The 19,363-nt window shown below is 49.4% G+C and overlaps 2 protein-coding genes and 1 long non-coding RNA gene across 3 annotated transcripts; 1 reads left to right on the plus strand and 2 right to left on the minus strand.

Annotated features, from left to right (window-relative positions):
• Positions 1-3,541: 3,541 nt before the first annotated feature.
• Positions 3,542-11,361, minus strand: MCIDAS (multiciliate differentiation and DNA synthesis associated cell cycle protein). The gene is made up of 7 exons (XM_040262531.1): positions 11,154-11,361; positions 10,969-11,065; positions 10,696-10,787; positions 7,173-7,245; positions 6,414-6,607; positions 5,710-5,820; positions 3,542-5,457 (listed from the first exon to the last, which is right to left on the minus strand). Exons 1-7 carry the CDS (start codon positions 11,268-11,270, stop codon positions 5,017-5,019), a joined length of 1,125 nt encoding a protein of 374 aa, XP_040118465.1. The 5' UTR covers positions 11,271-11,361; the 3' UTR covers positions 3,542-5,016.
• Positions 11,362-15,128: 3,767 nt separating this feature from the next.
• Positions 15,129-17,544, minus strand: CCNO (cyclin O). Its single transcript, XM_040262532.1, has 3 exons — positions 17,062-17,544; positions 16,255-16,440; positions 15,129-15,644 (listed from the first exon to the last, which is right to left on the minus strand). Exons 1-3 carry the CDS (start codon positions 17,443-17,445, stop codon positions 15,159-15,161), a joined length of 1,056 nt encoding a protein of 351 aa, XP_040118466.1. The 5' UTR covers positions 17,446-17,544; the 3' UTR covers positions 15,129-15,158.
• A 248-nt stretch (positions 17,545-17,792) lies between these two features.
• LOC120879516 lies at positions 17,793-18,880 on the plus strand. The gene is made up of 2 exons (XR_005724805.1): positions 17,793-17,971; positions 18,110-18,880. It is a non-coding gene; the product is annotated as an uncharacterized LOC120879516 (long non-coding RNA).
• The last annotated feature ends 483 nt before the right edge of the window (positions 18,881-19,363 follow it).

Consider the following 19,363-nt stretch of genomic DNA (forward strand, 5'->3'; position numbering starts at 1 on the left):
AAAAAGCTTTTGTTGGTTAGTCTAAGTTCTACAATCTATGGTCATTGTTGAATTTTAATACTACAGATGGAAGCTTCAAATCAACACACTTTTATTTCTTATTCTCCTAGAAACATTGATAGTTGATTGGGAAAATTCCCACTATACAGTCAGTCCTCAACAAATAGGAGCTTAACTACATGTCTTTGAGAGAGAAAGGTCTTCATGTTTTAAGGTCTATGAGCTTGTGTTAGTCAGAGTTCATGTCACTCATTCCTGTGATATATTATTTTGTTGCATTTAAATAGGAGATTAAAATTAAACAACATTGGCACAGTGAGCAAGCAAAGAAATGTAACTATTTCAGATATGTCATGTTAAGTGGCCAGTTGGAATTTTCACATATTGCTTTAAATTTTAAACAGTGAAAATCAGTGTGAACTGCAAGGTATATTGATTTTCATTTGTTAAGTGAACATTGTGTCATGCACATGAACTATTTTAATGCATTTGAATCTTTGTTATTGAAATTTAGTCTCTTATTTTTTCAACTATTTTTATACAATTTTTTCAAAGTTATTTTCCATTTACCATTATTACAAAGATTGACTTTATTCTCAGTGTTGTATGATCCTTGAGGCTGTCTTACACCCAGTAGTTTGTAGCTCCCCCTCCCCGCCCCTCTTTATTCCCTCTCCTACTAGTTTGTCTCTATATCTGTAAGTCTGCTTCTTTATTGTTGTAGTCACTAGTTTGTTGTATTTTTTAGATTCCACATGTAAGTGATATCATACAATGTTTGTCTTTCTCTGTCTGATCTGCTTCACTTAGCATAATGCCCTCCAAGTCCATCCATGCTCTTGCAGATGGCAAAATTTTATTCTTTTTAATGGCTGAGTAGTGTTCCATTAGGGGCTTCCCTAGTGGCTCAGATGGTAAAGAATATGCCTGTAATGCAGAAGACCTGGGTTCAATCCCTGGGTCAGGAAGATCCCCTAGAGAAGGAAATGGCAACCCACTCCAGTATTCGTGTCTGGAGAATTCCAAGGACAGAGGAGCCTGGCAGGCTACAGTCCATAAGGTTGCAAAGAGTCAGACACAACCAAGTATTCCATTGTATACACACTCTCACATTTTCTGTATCCAACACTATGTTGTTTCCATGTCTTGGCAATTGTAAATAACGCTGCTATGAAAATAGGGTGCATGTATCTTTTTGAGTTAGTGTTTTGGGGTTTTAAAAGCATATTCAAGAGTGGCTGGGTCATATGGTAGTTCTATTTGTAGTTTCTGAGAAACTTCCATACTGGTTTCCATAATGTGTGGGTTAGTCACTCAGTTGTGTCTGACTGTTTGTGACCCCATGGTCTGTAGCCCACCAGGCTCTTCTGTCCATGGAATTCTCCAGGCAAGAATACCAGAGTGGGTTGCCATTTCCTTCTCCAGGGGTTTCCATAGTGATTGTACCAATCTACATTCCCACTAAGAAAACACAAGGATTCTCTTTCCTCCACATACTCCCCGATTTGTTATTTGTGTTCTTTTTGATGATAGCCATTCTGACAGGTGTGAGGTAATATCTCATTATGGTTCTGACTTCCATTTCTCTGTTGATTAGTGATGTTAAGCATCTTCTAATGTTCATATTGGCTGTCTACATTTCCTCTTTGGAAAATGCACAATATATTCAGTTCTTCTGCTCATTTTTTTCTTCCTAATTTCTTTTTTTAGTTTAAATTTATTTATTTTAATTAGAGGCTAATTACTTTACAATATTGTATTGGTTCTGCCACACATCAACATGAATCCACCATGGGCATATACGTGTTCCCCATCCTGACCTAATTTCTTATTTTATTACCATAGAAGTAACATAACACATTCCTACCCATTTTTTAATCAGGTTGCTTGTTTTTTTGACATTGAGTTATATGAGCAGTTTATATACGTTGGATATTAATTCCTTATTGGTCATATCATTACTCCAAATAATTTTAAATTCTTTAAATATTATTGTACTATCTAGTTCTCCTTTAGGTTAAATATAGACACAAAAATATCATTAGTTAATATTATAAATTAACGACATTATAATCCTTCAACTGGAAGTGTTACATATTATTCTTCTATGTGAACTTTGAGTTAATTAGAAGAATTAGGACTAGGTCCTGATCCCTCTGCCCATGTTTAAGGGTCAGTTGAATTGAGCTTCTTTAACACATTTCATAAATAATTTTATTCAGACTCTTCATGCTTATTTTCAACATCAAGTCCTTCATTCAAGGTATTTAATTAATCACTGAAGCTACCTTCTGTGTTGCTTAACATCATTTTTCAAAGTACATTATTGTCACTTCCAACTTTTTGAAATATAGCCCTTTTTTGAATGTAAGATTTTTATTGTTAAAAGCTTAATCCTAAATCACAAGAATTATTTGCATGCCATCAGGTCAGCTGGTTTTTGTTTGTTTTAATCTTTTTGAAGTGATCTTTAAAAAATTTCTTTACGGCAATGGCCCTAGATCCAAGCATCAACATCACCTAGCAACTTGTAAGAAATTGACATTCTCAGACTTTACCCAGATTCACTGAATCAGAATAAGCCCTGCAGGTGATTATGTGGAAAAGGGAATGGAAATCTACTCCAGTGTTCTTGCCTTGGAAATCCCAAGGACAGAGGAGCCTGGTGGGCTACAGTCCATAGGGTCGCAAAGAGTTGGACAGGACTGAATTGACTTGGCATGCAGCAGCATAGCTGATTCTGATACATGCTACAGTTTAAGAACCACTGCTTTACAACAACATCTAACTGTTGCAAATATGAAGTCATTTCCTTAAAAATAATTTAGCTAAAGTGTGTGTGCCTCTTTTTTAAAACTGATTGTGCTGCTATAGAAAGTGTTTGAGAAACACTCCAACCATGTTATCTAAAATAATGATTCCAGTTACATCCTATCCCTAAACCCTGCTTTATTTTCTGTATAACAAGGTCTTGGTTTTGTTCATGCTTGACTCCCCAACATCTTGAATGGTGTCTGGTCCTATTTGAAATGAAGAAATTATTGCAATAATTTCAGGCTAACATGTCTTCATGATCTAGGCTAGATCACACCGCTGAATATAAGCTCAAAGAATCATGGAGAAAATGGCTAATATTTGGTTCAAAGCTGTTCTCACTGATGTTTTCTACTAAACCAGCAACAAGCAGTAACAAGAATTCATACCATGGAAGGAACATAAGGACATATATTAGTGAGCACAGCTCCCGTCATTGCTAATAGGGGTTAATGTCCCAAAGAAGTAAGGAAAACACCAGGTCAAGGAAGCTGTGGTTCGTGGGCTCATTCAGCTCAGGGAAAGGCCCCAAACCACCGACCACCTCACACAGAATTCTTGATAAGCCTTATAATTTTTTAAATTCTAGCCATAAGACAAGTAGAAAAATACATATAGATAATTTTTTAACTTTCCTGTCATTCAAGTTAACGCATTATGAAAATACCAATTGAGGAGTGGAGAGGAAAAGAACTTTTAACAAGCTGTTTCTCGAAACAAGTTAAAGGGTTTTGTTTTTGTTTTCTATGTCCTCTGATGCTGAACTGCAGTGACTTGATATTTCAGCTGATAAAAAGAACTCTGAACCATCCAGTATATTTTTTTGAGTCCATTTGTTAGACAAAGTATGAGGAAATGTGTTCTATCACTTTTTTGTTTGTTTTCCAAATGGCCATTTCAATGTAGATAACAGTACACAGGATAAACTGGAGAAGCAGGTTCTGCCACCCCGCCCAGCTCACCTGCTTGTTACCTGATCACTCCATTCAGAATAGCATTCAGGTGGCAGAACCAGCTGTGTGGCATAACAGGGTTGGAAACCTGCCCAGGCTGAGCCCCCAAAGACAAGAAGTAGCCCTCATGATGAGGACTGTGGCTATGGGGACAAATCACTGCTTGACATACTCTACTCACAAAATTGCACAACAGAACAGGAAAAGGAATGGCACTCAAAAGAGAATAAACAAAAGGCAAAGTGAAGGCATCAGGTAACACCCCCATTTTTTAGAAGATAAAGCCAAGAAATATGAAACATGAATGTGTACCCTAGTTTTATCTATGGAATTCAAATAGATAGTTTTACCAAGATTTCCACACTTGGTTTCTGCCCCCCCCCAAAAAAAATGAACACGCTAAAATACATTTTTTGGGGATATGCCATTTTCTTAAAATGTTTTTTACTAAGAAAGCTTGCTTTTCCTGTGGTTATTCTGTTTGACAAGTAAAACTATATTATTCATATAATATTTATCATAAATCTTACAAAATAATAAGAATGATCATTACAAACAAATGTGTTTAGCACCTGTTTTTGCCAAAAACCCATTCACTCAGAATCTGCACTTTTGCCCTGAGACAAGTGATTAGAAATTCTTTATCCTAACCTCTCCTAATCTTTTATTCCTTCAGCTACAATGAAAAGTTTCAATAGTAACAAAATTAAGTGTTCTTCATGGATCAAGGGAAGTGAGTGATGTACTGAAACCATTCACCCACAGACCTGGCTTCTGGACCTACAATCTTTGAAAAAAAGTAGTGAGAACACTCAGAAGACTTCCATGACGCGTCTGATTGTAGAAAATTACTTAATTTCTTCGAATCTCCTTTTGCTTCCTGCGGAAATAGCGTATTATGTAATTAAAAACAGCTTTAAAAAAAAAAAGTGGTTTTTAGGTCACTTCCAGCTCTGAAAAGTACAGAATTCAAAGCTGCTAAAAATAAATACTTTAAAATTGACTGATATATGCACACACACACATACACGCTGTGAAAAGCGGAGGGACTATACAATATTTTACAGAACTTTACAGTGCATCAGTATCAAAACGTTTTACGTTCTTGTTCCTGAAAAAAAAAAAAAGTTTCAGGGTGGCATCGGCCCTGCAGGGAGAGTTTTGAGAAACCAGGTTTCAGCTACCCGCATTTAGCTTCCAGGCGCTTCAATCTGCATAGAGGCAGTGTTTCGGAGGACCACATCCCAGCTCAACTGGGGATCCAGCGGAATTTGTAACCCCCGTTGGCGGTCCGGATGGTGAAGGCATTGCCCTGGGGGAAAGCAAGGGTGCGGATGGTGCTGTGGCTGCGAATGGGAGTGCTAAAGGAGCCGCCCTCCTCGAGCTCACTGTGGCTCAGGTTCAGCGTGCTCCGGCTGCAGTCTGTGCGCAACCCCGGGAAGGCGCCGTGCAGGTTCCCGGGCCTGCGGTCCAGGCTCGGGGCCTCGGGCTGCAGTCGGAGCCTCTTGGGATCGCGGTGCTGCAGAGCTTCATCGCAGCGCTCGGAAATTTCCCTCAGAACGGCGTCCACTTCCGCGCAATTCTGCCCCGCAGCGCTGAACAACTCCTCCAGGCTCCTTTTGGCCGTCGCCTTGAGCAGGAAGGGCTCGGTTGCCGCCCCAGGATCCCGGGAATGGGTGATCATCAGCTTCTACAAAAGATGAGGAGGAGCGCCGCCCTGGGGCCAGCCAGACTCGCCTCTGACTGGCGCTCGAAGGAGGCCTGGGCTAACTTCCAACAGCGCGACTCGGCAGACCTCTGCAAGTGACTCAACAAGCAGCCAGCGGTCCTCTCCTTCCCTCGACCCTCGCTGGGTCCCAACACTGGGAGCAGGGTGGGGGTGAAGGGTGCACAGGAATATTTCCGACTTCTGCAGTGCTCTACACGCCCGCGCCCCACTTACATCCAGCACCGAGGCCAGGTGCCGGGTCCGACTGGCGAGTTCCTTCAGCTGCACATTGCGCTCCTTCAGGGAGGCGATTTCCTCCTGTTTCTGGGTCAGCGTCGCGTGCAGCTGCAGGAGGGGACCCAAACATTGAGCTGTAGGCTCCCGTGCTCTCTTCTGTACACTCGGCAGGAACTGAACCCAGATCCTCACGTCTAATCAGAAACTTGGGGGCCCAAGAACGTTTACACTGGTGAGAATAATAATCAGTTTTTATTACAAAACACTTAGAATGTTTCTCAGTGAATCCTCAGCATAGTGATGAGGAATGCTGACTTGGGCAACAGGCAGATAGAGACTCTGCCTCCGAAGTTCAATCTTCTTGTACCTCAGTTTCCTTATCTGCAAAGTGAGGCTGGTAAGAGTATCTAGCTCAATGTCTGTGGGTATTAAATGAGGAAAAGTAAATGCGTAAGCGCAATACTAGGCACATAGCCTTCAATAAATATTGGTGGCCCTAATAAAAATCCGGTGGGTAGGATTATTCCCACTTAGGGACGTTGTAAACTGAGCCAGCGGAGGAATAGCAGCTGCTTGGACTGACCCACTGGTTCTAACGTGCCAAAGGGGCACATCTCTGCGCCTGCAGCCTCCACTTTGTCCCCGAGTACCATGCCCTGCCCCTGCCCCAGGAGTCCTGAACGCCAGCCCAGGGTCCCTACTTGGTTATTCTCGATGAGCGCGTCCCCCAAGGCCCTCTGGTTTTGGTCGGCCACCTCCTTCCAGTACTGCTCTGGCGGGGGCACTTCGGGCGGGCTCAGCGGTGGGGAGAGACAGGGACCAATCGGCAGGATGTCGCTGGGAGAGAACGGGAAATCTCCACCCGCCAGGGAAGGCGACATCAAAGAGGATGAGTCTGATGAAGAGGAAGAGAGGGAGCTGGGTTTGCAGCCTCAGACTCGCGCCTGGCTAACTACAGGGACAAAATGTCACGACGGGTGTAGGGTTTATATAGAGATTTTTCTTTATTGATAAATCAACCCTCACTCTGCAATCCCCACGATCCCCAGGCCCTTCCTGATATCCTGTACACTCTCAGCAGGCGCTCAATAAATGCCTGTTGAGACGCTCTACACTGAACCTCCACAGTGGCCGGGGAAAACTTGTCTGAAGTCACACAAATCCACTACTCCGCACACTCCTGTCACCCAGGCTCTTCCTAGCCACGTCACAGCTTAAGGCTGGGCTCTCTTCCAGAAGTTGCACTGGCAAGCAGAGAAAAGGCTATGCAATTCATCTTCTCCGTAAGGAAAAGGGAGGAGATCCCCTAAATATGGAAGAGCCTGTCACTTCGATGAGTTGCTGGCGAGTTGTTAATAGGTACACAGTTTACCACCTTCAGGGCCACGAAATTCGAACTTGTAGGATTTGAGGGGTGGAGGACACCCTCGCTTTATTTTTACTGCAGAAACTGCACTTGCCTGCAATGAGATTATCCACGGTGTCTCTGAAATCCTGCAGATCGAAGTCCTCTGCTGTTTGCAGGGAATGGCTCTGAAATAAACCAGAGGTGAAAACTAGTTAATGTTAAGCCTGGCGGGTCTCGAACACCTCCTAGACGGTCAGCTAACCTCCGGGACTCGGTGACAGGTCTGCACGCAAACGAGTTCACTGTGGAAACTTATACCTGAAAATCAAAGCCCCGCCCCAGGCGCGGAATCCAGGAGGCTTGCACCTCCTGGTGGGGACCCTGCTGCGAGGGTCCTGCCCGGCGCTGAAACTGCGTTCAGCTCACCTCCGCCGCCTCGGGCCTGGCCTCCGGCAGCCGGCACTGTCCCGCGCCGCCTCATTGGCCCGCCACCAGCCAACCCTACGCGTTCCTAGTGAGGCCGCAGACTTCCAGCTCAGACTTACCTCTCACAGGCCAAGGGGCCACAGCTCTAAAAGCTGGGAGCACGATGTGCAAACACTCCGTCCTTGCTCCCAAGATCTGCCGGCGTACAGGGGCATCCAAAACAGTAACTCCAGGCCACATAACCCGAGAAGGCTCAATCACAACTAAAACCACCCGTCCGCACCAAGAAAGGGAAAAGGTCGGTTAAGATATGATGGGCCAAGAATGCTATGTGGAAAGTGCTTCTGTTCAGCACGCAGCTGGCGTGGTCTCTATTGCTCTTTTGCTTCTCAAAAAGTTGGAGTTGACTTTTCCCGTCCAGGGTGATGCACCTCTAACATTGTGGACTGGACGCTCCCCTGGGTTCCTGCAATGTGCCTGAGTGAGTGAAACGGAAGGGTACGGTAAAATGCTGGCTGCCAGGAAATTTCTTATTCCCTTAATTCGCGGACAAAAGAGCTGACAAAACTCTTTTACGTTGATTTTCTCTGTTAATTCTCACAGCAGTTCAGGAAGTTGGCAGAGATCAAGAAGTGATTCCTCCCCTGATGGAGAAGCTGAACTCAGAGAATTCGAGTTGCCCAAGCACCCAACTTTGAAATAGTGAAACTGGAGCTTCTGCTCCAGAACGCTGGTGCCTATATTTCAAATCCTCTTTCCTCTACCCCTCGTTGTCTCTAGCTTTTATTTCTTTTTTAGGAAAGCCTGGCTTCCAATGAAGAGCTCAGGGAAGGGGGAAGGGGAAAGAGGTCCCTCAAGGGGCATGATCTGAGGGGTGCATCCAATATGCCCACCAGAGATATCTATTCTAATGATCTTTGTTCTATCATCTTTTTTTTTTATTCCTCTGGGTTAATCTTACTCGTCTCCCAAACACCCATCTTAACTATTCAGATACTTCTGAGAAGAGGAGCTTAATCTGAAGTGAAAGTGTGAAAGTGAAAGTCACTCGATTGTGTCAGGCTCTTTGCGACCCCATGGACTACACAGTCCATGGAATTCTCTAGGCCAGAGCTTAATCTGACTCTAACTTCAAAGAATGTACAAGTTATCAGTTTCCTTCAGGGAGCACCAATTGAGATCTGACGTTGTAAAGGGAAGTCAGCTTAGAAAGGAGGGACTGAGGGCCCCAGACAGATCCTGAAGCACAGATTCTTCCCTGGTTGAAAGAGTCAGAAATTAGGCATTTTCCAAGGGCTAAAAGGTCTCCCTCTTAGCAGAGAAAAGCCCTTACCACAGGAAGACTGGAGGCCATCTGAGGAAATGGTGCCCAGGAAATGCTTTCTCCTGTGCTATCCCAGGTCTTGGCCCATTCTGGACCCCAAACACTTCGAGAGCACTTCCTCTCTGTGTCCACTTTCCCCAACAGGAAGGAGAAATATAACCAGAGTGTGTAGTGGCCAGAGGGTTCCCCTGGAGAGTCTTTCTCTGGGGATGTATCTCCTTCTGCACCAGCTCTACCTTCCCCAGGACAACTGAATCTCTTGGGCCATCTGGCAAGAGCTCTGCCCTTAAAACTCTCTGAAACTCGAAAGAGACATGGGCTGACTTCGGTTCGGTTCGTGGGCTCTGGTTTGTGGGCTTAATCCTTGGTGCAGGCTGTGCCAAATCCCTTCAGTCGTGCCTGACTCTGTGTGACACTATGGACTGTAGCTTGCCAGACTCCTCTATGAAATTCTCCAGGCAAGAATACTGGAGTGGTTTGCCATTTCCTCCTCCAGGGGATCTTCCTGACCCAGAGGTTGAACCTGAGTCACTTATGTCTCCTGCATTGGCAGGCGGGTTCTTTGCCACTAGTGCCACACACAATCCTAGGTAATTCAATGATATTTCTGTGGTTACTCTGTTACTATCTTCCCAATTAGATAAAAACCTGGCACTTCTCCAACACAAACAGCAAGGGGCGGGGGACTAAAACAGAACATGATGTCAAATTTAAGTTCTGTATTTATAAGCCAAAATTCAGCAAGAGCCTGCTTTTTCTCTTGCAAAGTAAACATGTTGCAGTAAGGGAGTGATGTAACCCTCTGGGTCAGTTGAATGATGCTCCTGTATTGTTGTTTTTTTTTTTTTTTTAATCTGAGCATCCAGACTTTAAGAAAACAAGAGAATAAATAGCCTCTGCAGGGCAACGCCCACTCTTCCTGCCTTTCCAGTCTCTGCTCTCAGTGGCCACCTACCCCAACTCTCCCTGGGCTCTGGCCCAATTCTAAGAGGCACTTAGACCCTGGGACACTTTGTTCCACCATCCCAGTCACAGTTCTAGGAGGTGGTCATATCCTCTGGGGAGTCCCTAGCACCTACTGCCAGAAACCTCGAACTGGCACTCTTCTTGTAGGTGCCATCTAGCTAGGACCTCCTGTCCTTCTGGGCACTTCATATTCCATCAATGAGCCAGGCTTCTGGTCTCAGCCCTGGTGAGTGGTAGGAGTGAGATGGAAGTGAGAGGATAGGTTTTCTCGGGGGAAATGCCTCTTTCCCCCACGGGAGTGACAGTAGCCTTTGCAGAGGGTGAAAAGGACTTTTATAAAGTGCCCAACTGCTGAAGGGCCATCTCTGTAGAGAACAACGTTTTCAGTCAGATTTCTTCAAATCTTTTGTCACTCTTCCGGCTTCCTCCAACTGTAAATTCTCTTCGTTTTTTCCAGTCTTGATGGAGAAGTTATTTTCCAATCTCCACACTCCTTAGACATCCAGGGAATGAAAGTAGTTAATGAATGACCGGGAAAGGCATGTTAGAAGGACAGAGAGGACGCGCTGATCTGGTGCCCAGAGCCCAACTGTACTCCCACTCACCCACCTGATCCCTCGGTGCGCAACCTCCGAGTTGCTCTACCGCAGCTCGGAGGAATAGATGGGGTGGAGAACTGGAGACCCATCTGGCAGGGGAGCCCTCCCTGCGCAGAGTTGGTCAAAACAGCTCTGAGAATGGAGCCACCGTTAACATACTAGGAGGGAGAAGTTCCTATTCTCGCGGCTCGGATTCCTGCAGGACATCTCTCCTTGCTACTCAGGTGTTCCTGTGCTCCCCTCCCCAAACGGTTCTTTAAGGAAACTCGGGAAATAGAACTTTGGACTGAGAGGCAGGGGGATTCCACCAGGGGAAGTACCTGTGAGGCGGCTGAATCACCACCAGGCGGCGGGTCGGACCCAAGAAACGAGGAGCAGTCAGCGAGGTCCTGCAGGTCTATGGTGGTGAGCGCTGCGCGGCGAGAACCCGAGACACGCGCCGGGCGGACCCTGAGACTACCCGCAAGGGCTCGCCGCGGGCATTGCCGCCAGACATTCCGAAACCCCGGGGGGGGAGGTTCTTTTGAGCCTCGCGCGCCCCACCCACCTGCCTTGGGGAACGCGAGGGGGCGAGCGGGGACCACCGTGCTCACCTGCCAGTGCAGGGGTCTCGGCGTCTGGGGGATCCTCGAACACCGACACCCGGCTGCAGCCGCTGCTACCGGGAAAGAACTTCCGCGGAGGAGCGAACTAGCCGGGCACAGAAACGGTGAGCGCGGGTCAGCCCTCGGGGCCGGGAGCGTGCGGACCCCGCCCGGCCCCGGCCCGCTGGCCCCACCTTCCTCTCCGGCTTCCCGGGCTTGCTAATGGGCCGGCCTCGCGGATCCAGCATCCTGTTGGGGCAAATGCTGTCGAAGGCCCGGCGACCCGCCGCGGTGCCCCCGCACTCCTGCATCCTGCCTCCCGGTCCACTTCAGGCCCGGAGCCCCGCGCCGACTTCTCGGAGGCGGCGGCCCGGGCCGGGATGGCAACCCTACACCCAGCGCTCCGGAGGCTCTGAGGCCGGCCAGAAGTCGGGGAGGCGCGTGGTCGGGGTGGGGCTAAGGAAGTACAGTGGAGGTGAGGAGGGAGGGCCGGGTGGAGAAGCGGGGACGCTGCGCGGGAGGGGCGGCTCGCGCCGGAGCGCCAGAGGTGGCGCCTTCAGCCCCGGACAATCTGCACTTTGGCGGAGGCGTTAAAGCCAACCTGGCAACGCGGCTTCCCCCGGGAACCCGGAGCGCGGGGCCCAGGCCCGCGAGCGCCCTTTAGGCTGGCATTGGCGCCGCAGCTCCCGGCCGCGCCAGACAAGAGAGAAGGGGAGGACATCCCCTACTGGTCCCTAACGCTGGGTACAGCCTTCCCGCCTACGGACGGCGGGAATGGGAAAGTTAACGATTCTGATTTCATTTTCTTCCTCCCCCAGCCACAAAGCACCAAACTTGGAGCGTCCATCGCCAAAGCCAGAGCCCAGCATTTGCCCCGCCATGTCTGTAGGATTTGGTGGGGATGTAGAATTCCAGCGGGGACTCCCCAGAACAGCCCCAGATTACGGAAGGGCTGGAGGAGAGCCCTCCTGGTGCTGACTTCACTTTGTCTGAAGCCTAGAGCCCTTCTCCATACCCGTATCCCGCACTTTCTCAGGCAGCAGCACCTGAACATAGACTTTACAACAGAAGGTCGCATATCTCTACAGCCCCAAATCCCCTAAAACCCAGGTCTCTCCCACGGAAGCCCCAGCCACCTCTCCAAGCATTTGGCCACTTTCCGTACAACCTGCTTCGACCACTGCGGGAGTCTTGGCTCCTCTTTCTCACCCTGGAAGCCTCTCCCAGGAAGGGGCATCTTCATCTGCTTGGGTGAGAGGTCTCTCTCAGGACCACTCTTACATCCATCCAAGTTGAACAATCATCTGAAGTTGAAATCTTTGTGACCCTCTATTGGGCGTCTTGTGGATGTCTTATACCTCACAGGAGTAGTGCAAGGTCCTCTTTTAAAGGGCATGATCCTCTTTTATTTGCACCTGTTATCTGGATTCATAGACAAGATTGCCCTAACAGAGATGGAAAGCAACCTAATGATATAGTTAGAAGAGACTTAGAGACTCTCTGACCCACCTATAGATGCAGGAACTCAGTGAGGTCAGCCAGGTAGAGTTGGTGTGGTATTGCTGATGGCGAGGAAAAAGCTCTGGCTTTAGGATCGGACGGAACCCAGGCTCCCCCAGATCTGTGAACCCTAGTTCTTTTGGAAAACCATTAAACCAAAACACTAACTTCAAGAGAGTTGCTGTGAAGATGAGACTGTTTATGTAATGTGACTGGACCCTGGTGTGGATAAATTAATGTTGTCTTGAGAAGCCTTTTCAGCTGCATGTCCAGCCTCCCACAGCCTGTTGCCCAATCTGTCTCCTACTTCCTCTGGTTCCCGAGTGGCCTAGCCACTAGCTAGTCCATTCCCAGGCCCTATCCTTAATGACTTCCCAGTTTGTAAAAGGAGTGGGGAAGCTCTTAGCTGAGTTTCGGGGAGATCTCTACATATCCCAAGATCCAAAACAGGCCCATTTTCTATCATGAGTTCCAAGCTGGAGTAGAAAAATAAGGGTATTGTATTTTAAAATGTGCAATAGATTTTCTGTGGCAATGGGAGCTGGAATAGCATGATTATCCTGGTCTGGATGATTTCTGGCACCAAATCACCCATATCAGTTTCAACTGAGTGATGGAGTAAATGCTGGTGAAGACAACTGCTCCTCAAGTCATTCTTTTGCAGAGATACCCCACCCCTAACACTCAGGCTGAGGGCTCCAGGTATTCTGGAACTTGGAAGAGATGGTGTGATTTTTCTCCTCCTCCTTTTCACCATCACAGACTAGCTTTTCCTCAAACAGCTTGGCGATTACCACTTCCCTTTCCCTGAGCTAAGGAGTAAGTTCCTGGAAAGCATAGCATATCAACCTATCAGGAGAGAAGGGGTCCCAGACACCTAATGTCAGGTGCTCTTCGCTCTAGAGTGTACATGGGTGCCTAAGAGCAAGGAAGTTTCTCTAAATATGTTTTTGAGTTTGCTTTTTATTTGTACCATTTGTCATACATTCAGGTTTATGCTAAATGCAGTAGAATGACAGTTTATTCCCAACTTGAATTTTTTCTACCATACAAAAAATTTGATAAACAATACAATGAACAATGGTAGCATTAACATTTTCCTATATTTGCTTTATCTCTATTTTTTTTCTTTCTGTGTTATCTCCCTTCCCATCATTGTGTAGGCTGCACCAGCCTTCTTGAAGATTTGTTATGTACCAGGCAAGACCTGTGCTGAGGGGTGTGTAGGGAACATTTCATTAAATCTATACCTCAACACTTCCAGGTAAGTGTTACTGTTATTCTCCTTTTTACGAGAGACTTAAGCACAGATATGTGACTTGTTTAAAGTCATCCAGCAAATTGATCTCAGAGCCCAGATGTAACCACTACTTTATAGTACCTCGTAAGAATCTAGTTTAAGCTTCAGAACAGCCCTGGTGACGGTTGGTTTTTGGGTTCAGGTTAAGAAATTTGCAGGCTACAGATTCAGGGCCTACAGCAGATTCCCAACAGTAAGGATGAAGATGGTGGGACAGCTGTGGAGTCAGAACTCCAGCAAGCCTCTGTCCCATTTTTTAACTCGCTTTTCCATCTGTAAAATGACTCCTGCAACATGACCAGAGGCAGTGACTGTACTGGCTCTCCAAATACATTCTCCATAGTCCCTATTGAATGGAGGGCATTGAGCAGATCACTTGTCCCACATGTGCCTTGGGAAGAGACTTTTTTGAGCATTTTCAGAAACCTGTGAGAGAAATTGAGCATTGTGGCAAAGGGTGGAACTCTGGATTCAGACCACCTTTCAAATCCTGGTTGCTCCACTGTTGTTCAGCCTCTCTGTGGCCCAGTGTCCTTCTCTGAAAAATGGGATAATAGACTCTGCCTATTGTTGGAGGCACTGAAATAACAAATGCTGAACACTGTGCCTGGTACATGTAAGCACTATTACTATTGTAATATTGTTACGGTGGGTTCACATGTAGCAGGTATAAGACAAGCGGGAACCCTTCAACCATGTGACGGCAGGATAAATGGATTCAATTTGTAGTGGCCACCACCGCCTGCAAAGCCTTCGATTTTCCTTATCTGGAATTTATCAAGGTAGCTCTTACTTGCCCTAGCTAGTGGGACTGCCTGGTCCCAAAGTTTGTCAGCTTGGCATCTCCTGCACCAGCAGTGTGCTTCACGCCCTACCACTCCCACCCCCAGAAACAACAGGGGCTACAGTGCATTCTTTTCAGTCTCACACCCCACCATACACTTTGAATCTCTAGGAGTAAGCAGTCAGTTTCCTAACAAGAGGACCCCTGGTTTCAGGCCAACAAGTGACCCTGACTCGCCTTGTAACTGGCTACAGAAACCTCGAGGGACCTGGTGTTTCCAAACAGAGATGCCCCCAGGGAGGGAGGTGCTCTCCTTAGTTACAGACCACTTCTATTCTCGCCTTGCTTTCACCTTCCCTCTTCCCACAAATGCTTGCATTTGTAACATTCAGATAAACCGCCAAGACAGCCTGTTTATTGAGGAGAGATTTGGTTTTCTCTGTGCTCTTAGCAAAACAATGAGATGCTACTACCTTACACTATACAATCTGCAGGATGACCTGGAGACTAAGTGGGAGCCCTGAGAGCCCCTCTTTGGGTCAGTACTGTACTGTTTCAGTGCAACGGGAGAGGTCCAACAGCCAAGAGGGGATCAAAGGAGACCAAGGGTCTACTTTATTTCAAGCTCGGGGACAGGGAGCACTTCTCTCGGATCTGGAGGGGCAACATATGAGTCAGGGAGGTTCCGTTTATGGCCACCAGAAGCTGCAGCTTGCCCAGGCAGTCCTGCAGCGCCGCCTCAGGGTGCCCACCCAGGCGCAAGTCCACGGGGCGAGGGAGCTGCAACATACGGTCGGCCAGCGCCAGGCAACAGATGGCCAGCAGGGAGGGGGTGTAGCTGGTGAAAGCGTAGTCAGCCAGGCTCAGCTCCGCCACCCCGCGCGCCAAGGCTTGTGCTTCCAGGGCTTCGGAGACCTCGGCCTGCCCGGCCTCCACGCGCGCGTGCGTGAAATGCTCCAGGAAGAAGCTGATGGTGGGAGCTCCCAGGCTGAAATGCAGTTTGTGCAGCACGATGCATTCGAGGTTGCAGAGCTGCTGCCTGGAAAAGGCACCGCAGCACAGGGCCAGGAGCTGCTTCACGCGAGGCGGGTGCACCTCCACCTGTAACACAAAGACACTCAGCCCTCGTGCAGCATCCAGGGCCGGAGAACCCCTCAGGCGAACCAGGACTCCCCCCCATCCCTTCCAGAGAGAGATGTGGGGGTTTCCTCTCTCCATACTTCCACTGTAGTTGTCTGGGGTATACTTTCTGCGCAATTTCTCTAACTACCGTTGCGCAGAAAACAGGTTTGAGAAATTTGGCAGATTCCCCCCGCCCCGCCCCGCCTCGAGACTAGAATAGAGAGGCTACTGAGAGCTGTGGAGACTCGGCTTTTTTCTTTGGGGACTGAGTGAAAGGATTGTTCGTTTGGCCGGGGCGGCGGCGGGGGGAGGGGGTGGGGTGGCGGAGGAGTTGTGAAGTTAAGGCTGTGGGGTAGGCAAGTGTGCAAACCTCTGCCAAAATGAGTTCAGGGAGCCTAGACCCACTCCAGTATTCTTGCCTAGAGAATCCCAGGGATGGGGGAGCCTGGTGGGCTGCCCTCTGTGGGGTCGCACAGAGTCGGACACGACTGAAGCGACTTAGCAGCAGCAGCAGCAGAGTTCAGTCAAGTGCACTGGAGAGCCAGAGCGGCCGGGAGCCTGGCTGCCCCCAGACCCCATGAGGAGGTACCTGTTTGCAAGCGATGAGCAGAGAGGTGACCCCGAGCAGCTGGAAGCAGTCTGCAGCCACGGGCGTGGTGATAAGGAAGCGGTCCAGAGTGTTCACCGTCAGGCACAGCGACTCGAAGGAAAGGCCGAACTGGCGGTGCACGGGGATTAGCCAGCTGAGCAGCTTACAGCGGGACTCCGCCGTCACCTGCCGAAGGGAGGAAGGAGGCGGGCCCGCTGAGTCTAGGGCTCAGAGGGACTGTGGAAGGGACAGGGCACCGAGACCCGCAGCGCGCCCGGAGGGAGGCGGGAAACAAAGGAAAAGCCGAGAGGTGCTGGAAACTGGAAAACAGGTGCGCAGCGCCGCTGAGGAACGAGCACAGGCGGGGCTGGGCGCCGGGACACCTGGATTCGTGCCTGGCGCTGTGCCCAGTGCGGATACACGTTACCTCGTGTAACCCTCTCAGCAATTCAAAGGGTCCCCACACTTGGCAAATGAAGAAGCAAGCCTCAGATTGTTAAGTAACTTGCCGGGGTGGGTAGGAGTCCGGACTCGAACCTAGAAACTGCCCTAACTCCTCTGCATTCTACCGGGTCCCTGCTACCCAGTTTGGAGACCTCAGGCCGGTCACTGAGGCCGTCCAGGCCCCACTTTTCTCCATCTGTAAAATGAGGCTGGTGGCCCGGCCCTTCAAAGCTCTTTCTCGCTCCGACCCGAGCGGAGGGAGGGAGAGGAGCTGGGCTGGCGAGGGCGCCGCGGAGGGCGGACAGAGCAGGAAAAGAAAGCGCCCGGGAGAGGAAGAGGAGCGGTGGCGGAGAGCTGGCTCACTTGTGGCTGCCGCGCCAGCGACTCCCGCGGGTGGAAGCGGCCTTCCCGCGCCTTGCGGAAGGCGTAGCAGCTCTGACCGTAGTCGCGGAAGGTCTGCAGATCGAGTTGCGCCAGCTGCTGGGCGGCACCCGGCGCGGGGCTGCAGGCTCGCGCCGCAGGGCTATCTGCGCCATCCGAGCCGGAGCTGGGGGACTCGAACAGGTCGCAAACGCCAGAGTCTCCCGGGAGCGGGCTTGTGTTAAGCGACTGCAGCGGCTGCTTCCTCCGTAGGCGTGGGCGCCGGCTCTTCTTCACCGGGGCGTGGAGGTTCCGGGCGTCCCACCTCCCAGCCCAGGCGGCGGGGCTCATGGGGCTGGTGGGGCTGGTGGGGCTGGGGGTCACCATGATGAAGTCGGACGGCCGTTCTATGATTCCCGGGCTGCGGAGAAGGTGGACCCGCGCGCCCGGGAGCGCGGAGGAGACCAGCCCGGACTCGCCTCCAGCCCCTAAGTACTCGGCCTGCGCGTTCCCTCAGCCACACCCCCGGCCTCTCACTGGCTGAGCCCAGAGCCGCACGAAAACCGCGCTTTCCCGGCTAAAGACCCGCTCGCGAGCGCGCAGCTGGCACACTCAGCCTCCTGCGTCTGCACCGGGGAGGGGTAGCTACCGCCGGCCGAGCGCTCTCGCCTTGCGCGGCCGGCCCCCAGCGCATCCCTTGTTACCTGAGCAACTGCACCCGGCTGCCGGCGGGATTTGCCCGCGCCGCGTTGGGTAGGGGTAGAGGCCGGGCGGCGATGAGGCCAGGTGAACGCAGAATCCAGCTGAGGGGCTCTACTGTGCGCCCGGGAAAAAATTTCCCCAAGGGCATCTCTTCAACTTGACCAGATGGTTTCGACACGTGCGAGCACCTTCTATGCCATCTCTAATCCAGGTCGGTAATTTTGTAAAGGTCATACTTCCCAGCTCCAAACGAAGCCTCCAGCTAGAATTCGGTCAGCACAGAAGTTTTCTTCAGTGAGCAATACAAGCAACAATAATAATTCATTTGCTTCTGTGATTTCCGTGTTAGGCAGGCCTGAGTAGTATCCCTCCTTTCGCCGGGCCGGGGAGCAGAGCCTCCGAAGGTTCCTGGGCGCTGCCGCATCTCCAGGGGCCAGTTCAGCCAGTCAGCCAGCAGGTATTCGTGCTCCTAACAGAAGACTGCCCGAGGAACCTCCAGCAGCGCGTCCACGGCCCTGGAATACTTTCTGCGTATTTCCCCCCCAAACCAAGTAAGCTGCAGCAGTTTAAGAACTGCGTATTCTCTGGGGGTTGCATTTCTAGCTTTATTGAATTGCTCACAGCCTGTTACGTTTTAGATCATTAACTTCTGACCCTCTGCCCCTGGAGGCCTAATCTTTCTTGGTTATAACGTGCTTCCCGTTTCTTCTCCTTCCAAATGGAAGTTTTCTTTGAGGAAGCTTCCTTCAGAAGCTTAGAGAAGTAGAACTGAGGTTGGGGAGGCTAAGAGCGTCCTGGTGAGAAAGACTGTATTAGACGGCAGTTTCCTGTCCTGGTAGGGACGACAGTGCTTCTCTGGCCTGAGTGAATCTTCCTAAGGGGCTCAGATCCTTTGGGACAAGAGGCACAAATAGCATCTAGTCAGCCTTACAGGCATCTCCCAGTGGCAGAAAGCCTGCATACCCTCTGGCTGATGAATTTTGCAGAGTGCTCCAAGAGATGAGTTACTAGGTGCTATATTGAGAGCAGATTCGGCCATTTTCATTCCAGAAGAAAGCTGACAGATATATGTAATCAAGGTGTAAATCCTTGTTCCCAGAAATATGTGGGGTGATGTCTTCAGGAGATTCAGGTAAAAGAAAAGGGACAGGTTTCAGGTTCCTGTCCGTGTTACTCCTATTTCCTAGCAAGGTCTTTAGTAGTCTTCAGACCTAAATAGTGTCATTTATAACATGAGAGATTAGTTAAGACTTACTTGTATTTCAAAATACAGATGCCAGGCCTCCTTGTCTCCTCTCAGGCTGTTGTTGGGGAATCTTTTAGGAGGAGCAATTAAATCTTTGGAGAGGAATCAGGTATCAGACTTCTTTGAGAGGGTGTCTAGGAGAAGAGGAAGAATATAAAGATTCTGATTCTTTACATTGGCCCAGATGGCCATGTGGTATGGGGGAAGAGCACATGGTCCTAGGGTCAAAATGGTTGCTCCCTTTGATTGGTCATCTTGGACCAGTTGCTTACCTTCTCAGAGCCTCTGTTTCCCCATCTGTTAGATGTGGGTATTAATACTTGCCTTAAAAGTCAAGTGAGGAATTCCCTGGTGGTC

This window comes from Oryx dammah, unplaced genomic scaffold, assembly GCF_014754425.2.
Source record: "Oryx dammah isolate SB20612 unplaced genomic scaffold, SCBI_Odam_1.1 HiC_scaffold_20, whole genome shotgun sequence".
Lineage (NCBI taxonomy): Eukaryota > Metazoa > Chordata > Mammalia > Artiodactyla > Bovidae > Oryx > Oryx dammah.

Excerpts from the sequence above, each read along its gene's own strand:
- CCNO (XM_040262532.1), bottom strand. The coding sequence starts at position 17,445 with ATGGTGACCCCCAGCCCCACCAGCCCCACCAGCCCCATGAGCCCCGCC. Across the intron at positions 16,441-17,061 it reads CGCTGGCGCGGCAGCCACAA|GTGACGGCGGAGTCCCGCTG; the intron begins GTGAGCCAGCTC and ends TCCCTTCGGCAG. Across the intron at positions 15,645-16,254 it reads TGCTCATCGCTTGCAAACAG|GTGGAGGTGCACCCGCCTCG; the intron begins GTACCTCCTCAT and ends TTTGTGTTACAG.
- MCIDAS (XM_040262531.1), bottom strand. The coding sequence starts at position 11,270 with ATGCAGGAGTGCGGGGGCACCGCGGCGGGTCGCCGGGCCTTCGACAGC. Across the intron at positions 11,066-11,153 it reads CCGGGAAGCCGGAGAGGAAG|TTCGCTCCTCCGCGGAAGTT; the intron begins GTGGGGCCAGCG and ends GTGCCCGGCTAG. Across the intron at positions 7,246-10,695 it reads GTGATTCAGCCGCCTCACAG|AGCCATTCCCTGCAAACAGC; the intron begins GTACTTCCCCTG and ends GGTTTATTTCAG.